The sequence below is a fragment of the Pleurodeles waltl genome, chromosome 7 (genome assembly GCF_031143425.1).
Source record: "Pleurodeles waltl isolate 20211129_DDA chromosome 7, aPleWal1.hap1.20221129, whole genome shotgun sequence".
In the NCBI taxonomy this organism is placed as follows: Eukaryota; Metazoa; Chordata; class Amphibia; order Caudata; family Salamandridae; genus Pleurodeles; species Pleurodeles waltl.
The window spans coordinates 173,389,065-173,402,843 of NC_090446.1; the positions used below are offsets into that span (position 1 = coordinate 173,389,065).

Below are 13,779 nucleotides of genomic sequence, written 5' to 3' on the forward strand. Positions count from 1 at the left end.
CTAGAATGTTTAAAGTTTGATAATGTGGTCGGGACGTGTGGTGCATGTAGAAGAATAGGCATTCCATATTTCATCTCTAATAAAAATCTGATAAATAGGAGGAATAATATTAATGTTCCTGAATGTTGCCAAATTTGCCACGTTTTACATGCAACAATTTAAATTTAGAAGAGCATACCAAGACCTGGATACCGGAAACATGAATAGATAGGGGATATTCGAATAAAAGGAGGCAAAAAGATCAGGGCAGATATAGGGACCAAAACGACATGGGGAAATAAAGAGATGGAGAGAACCAAGCAGAAAGAGACAGACACAGAATGACAGGAATTTTGGAGCTACAAATATGGGGAAGATTAGACAGAGAAAATGCAGATAAAGGAGCCACAGACACACAAGTGCAAACACAGGTGTCAGAGACGCAGAGAACAAACACCTGGAAAGACAACACAAGGAAAGACCTGATGTGTGCCAGATGGCTGTGCAAGGCATAAACTCAGACTACATACTATATTACAAAAATAAAATGCACTGCCTAAGATACAAACCTGAACCTCCACTGGGTATAGTGCTTCAGTAAAAGCTGGACCAGCAGTTTGAAATCACAGGACTATCTGTGGACCTTCTGTAATACCAAAGTGCTCCAGACAATGCCCTTTGTACCTCTCTGGCACTGTACTTAAGGAGAGCCCTCGTTAGTGAGTTACTGTTGAAACCAAAGTAATTTTATTTTAGTTATGATTTTCTACAGCATAACTATATCCACAAAGATGTGAAGCGCACCTTAGAAGACCCAATTGGCCTGTCACAGCTCCCCAGCCGCTCCACGGCCCTCCTGCCTGCCACTGACAACTCCTCCTGCATTCCTGAGCCTGACTGCAACAGCTCCACCCATATTCCTGAGCCTGGTTGCATCTGCCCGCGCCACTGCTGCTCCTGCCCTACCGCATCGGACCCTCCCTCATCCCTGGACATATAATGAGGGCACAACTCCCAGCGCAGTGAAGGCGCGCTAAAGGCAAGCCATTCTGTGCCCTTCCACCCCTGGACGCCGCCAAGTATCAGGACCCCTGGACCGCCCACCCCCCACCACTACACCACCAAGGAGCTCCAGGCCCTGAACGTCAGACACCCCATCAACAGCTGCTTCACAGCTTCCCCACGCTCAGCCAAAGGACCCTTCACCTGCCTACACTATTGTGGCCTGCAACACAGGCCCAACTGCGCATACTAACGCCCCCACTGTACCCTCACAGAAGACTATGAACAGTCAAGCACTGCTCCAATGCATCCTGCTGAAAGCCTGCTCCTTATGCAAACACGCCACAGAAATCTGGGACACCATCACCACCCGCATGGAACGTCGCCTTTGACACCGAAACATGGCTAACACCCTCCGCAAACTCAGTCATCACCACAAACACCCCTAATGGCTACAAGATGATACACTGAGACCGTAACAACAAACATGGCGGGGTATCACCATCATCTTCAAGGAAACCATCCAATGCACCATCACAGACGACGTCCCAATGCCCCTGGTGGAGCACCTCAACTGCTGACTCCAGACCGATTCTAACACCATGATGCAAGGCACCCTTGTACACAGACCTCCGAGAATACTCCAAGCCTTCTGCAACACCATCACCAACCTCATTTCCCCCCATCGCCATTGATTCCCTCCATTATGTCGTACTCAGCAATCTCAATTTCTACCTTAACCACCCCCAACAACACCAACTCCAATTCCCTCAGATAACCTCAGCCTCACCCAACTGGTCACCAAACCCACACACAAAGCTGGACACACACTGGACGTCATCTCCACTTCTAGTGACAGAATCAATTTCACCCATGTGACTCAACTCACCTGGACCGACCAGGTCATCGTCCACTTTATCATCTCTAATTCCCAGCACACCACCTCCAAGTACCCCCCATTAGAGCTGGGGCAAGTAACCCAGACCCTATGGGCACAGGCCCTAGGCACCACACAACCCGAGCCCACGGTAGACCTCGACCTCAACTAGGCCATCCAAAATTTCACCACCTGGATCACCAAATCGGCAGACAGAGTCGCCCAGCTGAAACTAGCTAAAACCAACAACATGAGATGGTACACTCCAGAGCTCAGAAACTCCAAACGTGACTACCACTGGCTCAAGAAACAATTACATATGACCAAGGACTCCTCCAACAGACCTGCCTACAAGTAAGCCCCCAACAACTACCACCACCACATTAAGGCAGCACAAAGAGCAGCAATCACTGCCCGCATCGTCACCACAGCCAGCCGCACAAAAAGAACACCTCAGAATCATCAAAGAATTCTCTTACCTGATAGCAACAGAGATCACTATCCACCCATCCCCGGAACTCTTCCACACCCTCTCAGACTACTTCCACAGCAAAATCACCACTATATACCCAGGAGCAGCTTGAGGGACTTTGTTGGAGGCAAGACGGCGCGGGGAGCAAATTAATAAACACAATTTTTAATAGCTTACCTGCTTCACTCCTGCCGCCGCCACACTGCTCCATTGCTGCACTACAGGCACAGGCTCCAAACCTGCCCTGCAGCCAATTGCCTGGGAGCACCCAGTAAGGGTGCGCCCAGGCAGACTGAGAGCCTGTACCTGCTTTCTCCAGTGCGGCAACTGTTGCTGGGCTGGAGAGAGTCTACTGAGCATGTATGTTTGGCCGGCCTGAGGTGGCCAGCCAAACACACATGCGCACTGAGGGGAGTGCACAGTGCACTCCCTTCATTGTCGTCATCCCCAATGGCCCTACCCTTTAACAAACGAATTGATAATAACCATGGTTTATTATTGTTTCATTTGTTAAAGGTGATTTGCAGCGGCTGCTGCTGGCGAGGGGGTTGGGGGGTAACACCCCCCCCACACTAACATAGGAGCCATGCCTGCATATACAACAATTTCGACCCCCATCCCTCCACCTCCAGCCTAGACAACATCTCTCAAAGCAGCGAACATAACCTCCTGGTCCCCGATTACCACACAGACCACCACAGCCATCATGTCATTCATTCCCTCCGGGGCACCCACCAACCCCTGCCCCAATGACTTTTTAACCTCAGAGCCAACACTATTAGCATGGAACTAACCGCCATCTTCAACACCTCCATCTCCATGGCAACCTTCCCGGACTAATGGAAGCAGGCAGAGGTTGGACCCCTCCTAAAGAAACCCGCTGTCGACTACAGCAACCTCAAAAATTACAGATGGATCTCCCTGCTCCCATTCCCACCCAAAGTGCTCGAGAGAGCTATCAACCCACAGCTCACCGACTACCTTGAATGAAAACACCTTCTCAACACCTCACAATCAGGATTCTGGGTCAAAAACAGCTTGGAGACTCCATTGATCACCACCACGGACGACATAAGGACGCTCCTCGATTAAGGAGTCAGCAGCTCTAATCCTTCTTGGCCTCTCCGCAATGTACGAGACAGTCTCCCACCACACTCTCCTGAACAGACTCCACAACATAGGAATAAACAAAATGCCCTTAAGTGGGTCACCTCTTTCCTCTCAGGCCGCAAGCATAGCATCTGCCTTCCTCCCTTTACTTCTAAACCCAAGAACATCAACTGTGGCGTACCCCAAGGATCCTCCCTCAGCTCAACCCTGTTCAATATCTACATGACCCCCCTCGAAGACATCGTCAGATCATATTTACTTAATAGAGTCTCCTATGCTGACAACACTCAACTGATCCTCTCACTCAAAGAAGACCTCCACAACGCCACAGCCAACTTATGCAATGCCATGACCAACGTAGCAACATAGTTGAAAAACAGCTGCCTCAAACTAAACATGATCTTCAGGAAGAACACCTCCTTATGGGACCACAGCTGTCGGCCAGCAGACCTTGGACCAACACCCTCTCCATCAGACCATGCACAAAACATGTGCATCATCCTCGACTGCCAAGTATCCATGAATCAACAAGTAAACTCAGTTGCCTCCTCCTGCTTCTACTTCCTCTGTATGCTTCGTTGAATCTTCAAATGGATCCCTAACGACACCAGAAAGACAGTCACGCACGCCCTGTTCACCAGTCGCCTCAACTATGGTGACACTCTCTATGCCGGAGTGTCCTCTCAGAGACTTAAAAGACTCTAGAAAACACCACAGCCAGACTCATCCTCAATGTCCCCAAGCATCACCGCACACCTCAGGAACCTCCACTGTTCCCCGTCCAAAAGAGATGCCAATTCAAAAACCTCACACTTGCATACAAGACTCTCTACAACCTAGGGCTGTCCTACATAAACCATTGACTGAGCTTCTACGTTACAGCAAGACAACTACGCTCCCCCTCACTAAACCTTACACACACACACATGCATCGATTGCAGGCGCAGTGGAGGCCGCTCCTTCTCCTGCACAGCAGCCAAGTCGTGGAACAACCTACCCTCCACCTCCATTCCAGACAGACTTCAGAAGGAGACTCAAGAGGTGGCTTTTCGACTGATACACAGCACCCTCAGTGCCCAGATACCTTTAGAGGTGATAGTGCTGCGCTTTACAAATACAATGACTGATTGAGAGAGAAAATAATCAGAAACAATATAGTGCAAGATAGGCATCTAAAGAGTGTAACAATGTAGTAGTAGTACTAAAGCAAAGGGAGAGAAGGAAACACCTAGCATTGTCTTAGATTTAGATTAACTTTAACTGGTACAGATGTTCTTTGCGTAATTAACTGAATGTGCGCAAGTCCAGTTTAATTCTGAGGGCAGAAGGAAGGAAATGTTCATGGTCAGTGTCTGGAAGGGGAGTAAATTCTTTCTTCTAAGATCTCTCTCATCACTCAAGATGATGAGAAGTGTCACAGGGTAGGGACGGGTCTTGAGACAAATGGCACTGTGATCAAGACATATGGGGCCATATTCACAAACTTTTATAGAAACGTACACTTTTGAAGCAAGTCACACTTTTGTAGTAGTTCTCTACCTCCATTTTTTCTATGGGAGAGGGTTGCAGTACCAGTGTTGGCCATGTGTAGTGCTGGATTTACTATAAAAGTTTAATTTACAACAAAATTGCAGTTTGTAAATACTGAAAAGTAGTACACTTACTCCAAAGTCTAAGTTACCTTTGTGAATCAGGTCCACAATTTTGAATTATGGGCTGATTTAAATGGGAAGCCAAAGTTTCTTCAATGTCAGAGTCATGTGAATTACATTTTTTGTTGATGAGATCATCTGTGCCATTGGATAGAAAACTACATTGATGAGGCTGAGCTCCTGGAAAACTACATTTCCAAAAGCTAGAAAGGAAATGATTATGGTATGGGCCACAGTCTCAGTTTGATGGAGGTCAGGCAATGTTTTTACAAGGCTTTGTGAAGCTGAGCTTCCCTGACATTGTACCGTACCTACAAAGCCCTGTTCTTTCTCTTGTTAGTTTGACAATCATTCAAGCACAGGGGATAGTCAGTACCACATGTGTGCCCTTCCAATCCATGCACCAACATTTGTGTACCTGGTGCCCATTCCCTTGGTCCAGTGTAAGTCTCCCCTGCTTCAAGCGAACCTCACCTATTCTCTATTTCCTGTTAGAACAGGAGCACATCCAGCTCATTCTTAAGGCAAGCCAATACACATAGCACCAGACAGAACAGGTCTGAGTGGGACTCAGTGTTGACAAACTCTAGCCGGCAACAAGGAGATAAAACTCCTTCTGGAGCCTTTAGATTAAACCAAACCATCTGGTTTGTTCTGCTATTCTGCCTTGACCATGGAGTGAGTGACGTGTTGCCACTGTGCTTGTTTTGGGGTGACAAATTTTACTTCAAAGCATGTAGATGTAGGCTCAGACTTTTGCAATTTGTTTTGCTTGAAGAAATCTGTCCTGTCACAAGATGTGGCTTGACTTCTCTTGGTCTACATTGTGCATGGGGACGGACTCCATATTAGGTTGTTTTTTTCTGCCATCAGGTTCAGATGTGCAAAGTCGGAATAGACTTTGTTGGGTTTTGCACATGTTTTTCGTCAGGGCCATTCTGCCACTCTTTGATCCCATTGCACTGGATCTGACCGAGCTTCAGTGCCTTCATCTCCCCAACACGTGAAAACTCATGGCAGCACAGACGACCACTGCTGTCACCTCGGATTATCAATGGCTCACACCATGTTGGGTGTAGAGAGAGTGTGTGTGTGGATGATGGAACAGACACCCTTTCAGAACTACCCTTGGTGACTCTCGAAATATCCCTGGGCGACCATCCCAAGGTGTGCAATCTTTGCCTGACTCCCAGCAACAACTTTGACCCATTGTGCCTCCGCTTCCAATCCAACAAGACCCTCCAATATCAAAGGCACAGGTGAGGGACACCTCAGATACCCCGGATGCTTTTGGCAGCAAAGAACCCCTCAACCCAGAAGATCCCTTCAGCACAAAAGAACAGAAAGAGGCCAACTCATCTGGGCTCCTGGACATGCAACTGACACCCAGTCCAGAGACAGTGGCATAAGGTGAGTCCCATGACCAGTACATGGAGGACATCAAACTTGCACCAAAGACTGTCCAACACATGAAGACCACATCCAGGGTTGGGAGTATACCTTAAGACCATGAGGTCCATATCACCAAGTCAGGGCCACCAAAGAAGTCACATACTGAGGTAGAGCACTACTACTTCCAAGGGAGCCAGGAAGAACCCCGAGCACAGATCCTGAGAAAAGGAAAGCCAAGGGTCACTGCTGCCTTCAGGCTTCAAATAGCACAAGGCTCCAAAACCAGGCAAGCCTCCCACAAAGGGCAAACACCCTTCATAAGTCGAGCCCTAGATGCTCCAAGCACACCAACATAATCAATCCAATCTGAAGACAACATCAAAAGCTCCATCGGCACAGGTGTATTGGGCCCCCATCCGAACCAAAACCTAGTTCACTGCAAACATCAAGGGCGAAGTCGACTGCTAAACCTTGGTAGACACCTAGACACTAGGACATTGATGCCTCGATGGTTGAGAGACTACAACAGGAAGTGGACACCAGACAAAAGCACCTGTTCATCCACCCAGTCACAGGCAAAATAACTGCCAAATCACCTCCACCGCCGCCTTAGTAACCTCTTTCTCGAAAAAGAAAACTGGCCTTCGAGAGGAAACCTTCTTCCAGGCCTCCCTCGAGCCAGGACAGCAGAGACACAAGGACAAGGTCACTGCCAAACAGCACACCTCCACTACAACACCCATGCACACCTCTGCCAGTGCTTTTCCACCAGTCACCAGATGATCTCAATCAGTCAGGAATTATAAAGTGCTCAAATCACCCTTGAGGGTCTGAAGGCTCTGGAGTCGCTTGCTGCTTCATGGTGCTCTGCGCATTCAAACAGCAATGTGTCCAGTGCTTTTTCTGAATTCCTGGAGTGATGTGGGGATCCTGAGGTGCTGGGGAAGGTCATTCCAGGCTTTGGCTGCCAGGTGAGAGATGGAGCATCTCCACTGTTGGATCGGCAGATCCAGAGGATATCTACATGAAAAAAAGAGGCAGATTGCAGGTGTCTGGTCGATTGGTAGAAGTTCAGTCATTTGTTAATGTATGATAGTCCTTCATTGTGCAAGGCTTTGTATGCGTGGGTCAGCATCATGAATTGGTATCTCTTCTGGATCAAAAAGCCAGTGTAGCTTCTTGGGGTGTGGGGTAATGTGAGTCCATCCGGGCAGGTCAAGGATGAGTCTTGCAGCTGAGTTTTGTATTGTCTGTAGTCTCTACAGGAGGCGTGCAGTGATTCCTACATAGAGTGTTAACATAGTCCAAACTGCTGGTGTCAAGAGTTTGAGTGGCGATCCTTCTTGTGTTAACTGGGAGCCACCTAAAGATCTTACGCAGCATGCACAGGGTGTGGAAGTGAGCAGACGAGACTGTGTTTACCTGTTTGTGCATACATACCTGTCCAAGAGGATGCCAAAGTTGCGGACATGGTCTGTCGGGGTGGGGAAAGGGCAGAGTGCAGCAGGCCACCAAGTGTCGTTCCATTGCGAGATCTTGTTCCCAAAGATGAGGACTTCCATCTGTTGATCAAGATGTGGTGGGAGATGGTGTTGACGGCAGCTGACAGATCCTAATGAAGGAGTGCTGATGTTTCGCTGCAGTCTGGGAGGGCCTTGATGCTGTCAGTGGCTGCGATCACAGCCGCCGCCATGCTGTGGTCGGCTCGGAATCCATATTGAGAGGGGTCCAGGAGGCTGTAGTGTTCCAAGTGTTTGGTGAGTTGCTCGCTGATTGTCTTTTCAAGAACCTTTGCTGTAAAGGGGAGCAGGGAGATGGGGCAGTAGTTTTTCGGATCTGCTGGATCAGCGGATGGTTTCCAAATGGAAGGGTGTGATTTCAGCGTGTTTCCAATCTTCAGGGAAGGAGACCATGGTGATGGAGGCATTCAGGGCTTTCTTGAGCTCGTCGTCAATAATCTTGCTACCGAAGTTGAAGATGTGGTTGGGACATGTATCCGTGGGTGCTCCTGAGTGTATGGAGTTCATGATGGAGATTGTGGCTGGAGTTGTGGGAGGGTCCCAATGGGTGAGCAGTTGCTCACGGTTTGTCTCTGAGGGTGTGTTTAGGTTGATGTTGTCGGCTACGGGGTTGGGTTTTGAATTTCTCGTAAATGGCTGAGATCTTTTGTGGAAGAAGTCCACCATGGTGCCACAAAGTTCATGGGAGGGGGTGATGTAGTTCCCAGTGGCTGCGAGGTTGGAGAATTCCTTCACAGTGGTGAAGAGCTCCTTCCTCTGGTTTGTGCTGGCTTCTATGTGGTCTGTTACAGCGTTCTGTTTCTCTCAGGAGGCGGTGGTACTGGTTGAGTGCTGTTTTGAAGGTGGTCTGGTCTTCTGTCTAATCGCTAGTATGCCACTTCCTTTCTAGTTGCCGGCAGTTGTGTCTGGAGGATCCAGCTGGCTCTTCTGGATGGTACTTTGGGTTTTGCAGGCTTGACGGGATGAATGTGTTGGTGCATTCTGTGATCCACTGGGAGAATTTCTTTGCAGCCTGTTCGGAGCTCCTCTTTCCTTTACAGCACCAGGTAGCCCTATAGCATCCGACTGTAGCATGTAATGCTACCAATTCATATGCACCCAACTTCCTCCCCAGAGGCCTGTACCATTTGCAGAACTCTTGCTTTCACTAGTTCACTACACATTGAGAGTGACACACCTTATTTACATTCACACCATACATGCTCTCACCCATTCCCCCGCCCCACCCTGAGAGTGCTAAGCGGCTCAATGGTCTCAAGCAGAGGATCAATGTGAAGATCTATTGCTGGTACAGGCCAAAACACAATGCTCTCTACAATGGTAGAACAACTTTTTGCTAGGCAGCCTTTTTGCAGACCAGTGAATATTACTACAGATGCCTCTCTCACAGGCTGGGGGGGCATCCCAATAACATGACTGTCAGGGGAAAGTAGTCCTTACAACAACAGGGTTGCACGTCAACTACTTGGAACTTCTAGCCATTCACTTAGCGTTGAGAGTCAGCTAACAAATCTTTTGGGGCAAAGTGCTCCTCATCAAGATAGACAGGAATGCCATGTACCACTACCAGAAGCGGGGCAGCACACCCCCCACTGCTGGTCTCTCGCTTACCCTTGGGGATTTGGTATTGGGCATTACTAACAACACTCATCTCATGGTGAAGCATATCTATGGGGCGGACAATGATTTTGCAGTACAGGAGTGGAACGTCACCCCCAGGTCCTTTGCACATGCTTTACAGTGTATGCTAAGCATGTTATCTACAGCCACAATGCTACAAACAGAAAATGCTACTTACACTGTGAGCATCCGTTTGTAGTGTGTAATACTACAGATTCATTTGCACCCAGCTTCCTTCCCAGATATCATTAGCATTTGTAGATATCTTGCTTTCTCTAGTTCACTTCACAATGAGCTTGACACAACCTATTTACATTCACACTATACATGCTCTCATCCACTGTGTGAAAAACAATCTTACATGGAGTTGGTGCCCATGGCAGTGTACACTCGAGATTTATTAGAGCAAAAACCACTAGAAAATGTCTAACCTCAACACTAGATGGAGGAGAATGCTAAGCATGTCAATCTACATCATCATACACTAATAATAGATGTTTACAGGGCAAGTACCATTTTCCTTACACTTTTTGGTAACTGGGTGATATCAAATACCAAAGTCAAGTCCAGAGTACTCACATCCATATACTTAACCCACTTTGCGACACTTTTGTGAGAGTTTGGCTCACACTATGAAGTAGATGTTAGAGTGCTTCCTTAGATCCCCTGGTTGAACAAAACCAATATTCACAAGATAACTAGACCCATGCTACCCGAAAGCTAGCAGCGTGCACTATGGCAATATGAAAACATCTCTGCCCTTATACTGGCTGCAGAAGTTGATAACACCTAGTGTTTCCGTATATAGCTTATTAACTGAACTGCTGACTGACCTTTTAAATTAATTGTTTTTCTTGTTTCCACGGTAAAGCATTTGCTGGCAACAGATATTACCTTTTGGCCAATCCCCAAACGTTCAGATTCAACAATCAGAGTGGATTATTACTGTGGCCCTAGGTTGTCAGTGGTAAACAAAAGTGCCCACACAGGATACTGCTCAGTAACCTGACTGCCCAGGAAACACTTCATAATCAAACCTGTGACCTACACTCGGCAATCTCCAGAGTCTTCACGGTCTAGTGGGGAGAGCTCTCCACAAGTGAAGAATATTTCAAAGCTGGAACCACGAAGAGACATCACAGTTAGTGGACGTGACAGCTGCTTCCTTCTCAACAGGGAGTGTGCAGGTGCCGCACTGACAGGACTAGTATTTCTCTCTTCTTTTTCTCACACAGGAGGTAGTCCGGCGTAAGGAAATGAATTGAACAAGTCAAAAGCAGGCCAACGCAGTCAAGGCTTCCCTCAAAATTAAAATGGTGTCTTAATCACAGTGAACCAACAGCTACCCGGATGTAAATTGCAGAAGCACACCACCTCTTTCTCGTTGCCTAGTTTGCCTCCGGCTAGAAAAATGCAAAGCACAACACAGTGTTAACAGCATTAAGCGTGGACTTCCGGTCGCTCACACCGTTCAGATCACTGAGAATAAATGCCTTGGCAACCCCAGACGGACAGACTAGGAGATAAAGAGATAGCCATGTGTCTGCTAGAGCACACATAACTTATCGGGTAACCCCAGGCGCTATCTTCCTGCGTCATTCAAACACTGTGAACCGTTTTCATCCATTTAAGAGAAGCCGCCTGTTCTCCCCGCCTCCTGCCCTATTTCCATGACATGGTCTGGGTATTTGCGAGGTTATCTATCTATCTGGACAATAACACAGAGGGAGGGAGTAGCATAAATAGCAAAACAGCGAGGGAAGAGAAAATGTCGAATAGACAGGTGAAAAAGAGAGGGCAGAGACAGGACAGGCGAAAAAGAGCAGAGGAAAAACAAGGCAGGTGAGGGAGATCGGGGGTAAAATAACGGGGTGGGGGATAGAGACCTGAGGCTCCGGATACAGACGATGCATATTAGTAGGTTAGTGTGAGGGAGGGCAGACATAAAATAACAGGCGGGACATGGGAACAGAGAAGGAATGGTGAGGGAGTGAGAGACAGAACCAGCGATACAATAACTGGTGAGCCTAGGACAGGGAACGCTCAGTGAGAACACAGGCGGTGGGAAAGAGCCGATGAGTAGGAGACCAGGGTTCGAGTAACAGGAGGGTGGCACCAGGTTGGGATTAGCGGTCGTTGGCACACCGGGGGAATTCTGCTGCGCCTCTCTTTCTCTCACCGTGCTCAGTTGTTCCGCCTCATCTTTACCCCCTGCCTTGTTGTTCTGCATAGTCTTTCTCCCTGTCCAGTTTTTATGCCCTGCTTATCTCTGCTTATCCCTCATCCTACCCTTTCGTTTCGCCTCTTCTCTGCCGCCTTTTGCTGTCCTGTTTTTCCACCTCTGATCTTCCCTCGTCTGCCTATTCATTTTGTATCTTCGCTTTCTCTGTCCTGTTACCTGGTCTCCCCATCTCTGCCCTGTAATTCTGCCTGTGCTCTCTCTCCACCTGCTCTGTTGTTATCACCCTGCTCGGCCGCCTCCTCTGAAGTGGTGAGCCCTCACCGGATGCACAAAGAGCTCCCTCCTCCCTCCGATGGCTGGGTGGGTGCCCTCAATGGCTCCTCTCCTCCCGAGCCCTCTTGCTCTGGCGGACGCGCTCCTGGGGGCTCACGGCGCCGGGTGTGAGGGGTATTGTCGGCGGTGACTCAGAGTCTGCCCCCTCCCCTCCTCCGGTGCTCTGTACATTTCCTCACCTCTCCCTGGGGCTCCTCGCCTCCGGTAGCCGCCTCTGCTCGGCGAGCCGCTCGCCCTCAGCTCTCCCCGGTCTCTGAAGCCTCGCCCCGCCTGGTTGGGCTTTAAACCCCGGGCAGGGGTTGGCCGGCCGGTCCCTGTTCTCGCTGACTGTACATGTCTTTCGGTTTCCTTTCCCCAGATGAGCCTCCCTGCCCCAGACAGCAGCTGACAGACACCGAGGAGGCGAGGGCGGAGCCAGTAGTCAAGGGTAGGAACACAAAAGCGTCCAGAATAACATCACCCGCTGCTCCCCCTCCCAGAACTGATAACCAGAGGATTTCCGCAGAAACGAAAAAATAAAACTGAGCAGGGTTTCCTTGCCCGTCCAGCGTCAATGGTTTCCTTTCTAGATATTGTCTGATATTGTAAATATCGTTCTGCAGGTACTTCTGATCAATAGTACAGGGGTCACAGTTAAACTGGAATAGGCTTTTACGAGGTGCCCTGATAATCGTAACTATTGAGAGATAAGCTGCGGGAATCGTGCCCCGAGCTGACGTTGCCTTGGTTTGTTTATATGAAACAAATGCATTAAGTAACTCCCCTCTTCCAAGTCCAAAAGAATAAGGAAGTGACGAAGTTGAGATTTATACGAGATCCTCACCGACCTGTTTGTCACATCACTTATGATGTCATCCCAAATAACGACGCCCGCCTGGCAGAACATAGCACCTTCAGGGCCAGAAATGCCTTGTTTTTTACTAGTAATCTGCATTACCAATAAGTAACCGATACATTATCCCTATATGCCTCGTCCTCATCCCGGTCATTACTTTTGATTGGCACCACCAGACTTTAGTACTATTAGAAACAAATAGTACATTTATCACAAAACCACCGATCAATGCCCAGCAAAATGTATTTAGTGCAGTAATCAACATTTAAAGTTTAATTACGGCAGTAATAAATAATCCAGTCTATTAAACACAAAATAGAATTCATCACAATTAATCCAAAGGAATTTCATCTCTCACCCCATCACTGAGTTCAACAGGATCTAACACAAATATTACAATACATCCAATTACCACCCAACAAATCTCTTTGAGGAATACTCCCAGGACCTCAATCTAACACGCTACAACCACCCCAAAATATTCAGTGCAACATGAGTGTCAGATACGGAATAAGCTATAGCACTATTTGGCCAAAAAGATCACATCAGTATCACTGAAGCTTTCCTTCATTGACCTGAACCTCCATGTGTTACAAATACTTAGACTTTTAAGTAACTGAATACTATTCTTTTCACACACACAATGTGTAATCTCTGTGCATCTTACAAAAAGAAGATAGGAACATTTCAGAATCATAATTTCCTGATTTCTGTGTAACGAGAAGCTACCCGAGTGTAGTGAAGTACCCTCTTTCTTGGAATGGTTGCCCCATTTTCTCTTTGTTGTCAGTGTGTTTGGCTGTTT

The 13,779-nt window shown here is 48.0% G+C and overlaps 1 protein-coding gene across 4 annotated transcripts in view; it reads right to left on the reverse strand.

Moving 5' to 3' along the window:
• ZNFX1 (zinc finger NFX1-type containing 1) overlaps positions 1 to 12,529 on the reverse strand; it is a 191,909-nt gene extending 179,380 nt beyond the window's left edge. Inside the window, exon 1 of one of the 4 annotated variants that reach the window (XM_069243475.1) lies at positions 12,319 to 12,529. Coding sequence is in view for 1 of the 4 variants with exons in the window: in XM_069243474.1 (XP_069099575.1) it covers positions 12,023 to 12,035 (13 nt within the window). In the remaining 3 variants the exon portion in view is untranslated. Of the gene's footprint in view, positions 1 to 10,672; positions 10,973 to 12,022; positions 12,108 to 12,127; positions 12,265 to 12,318 lie in introns of those variants that run through there. The other 3 variants (XM_069243477.1, XM_069243474.1, XM_069243476.1) reach the window with 3 other exon arrangements.
• Positions 12,530 to 13,779: the final 1,250 nt, after the last annotated feature.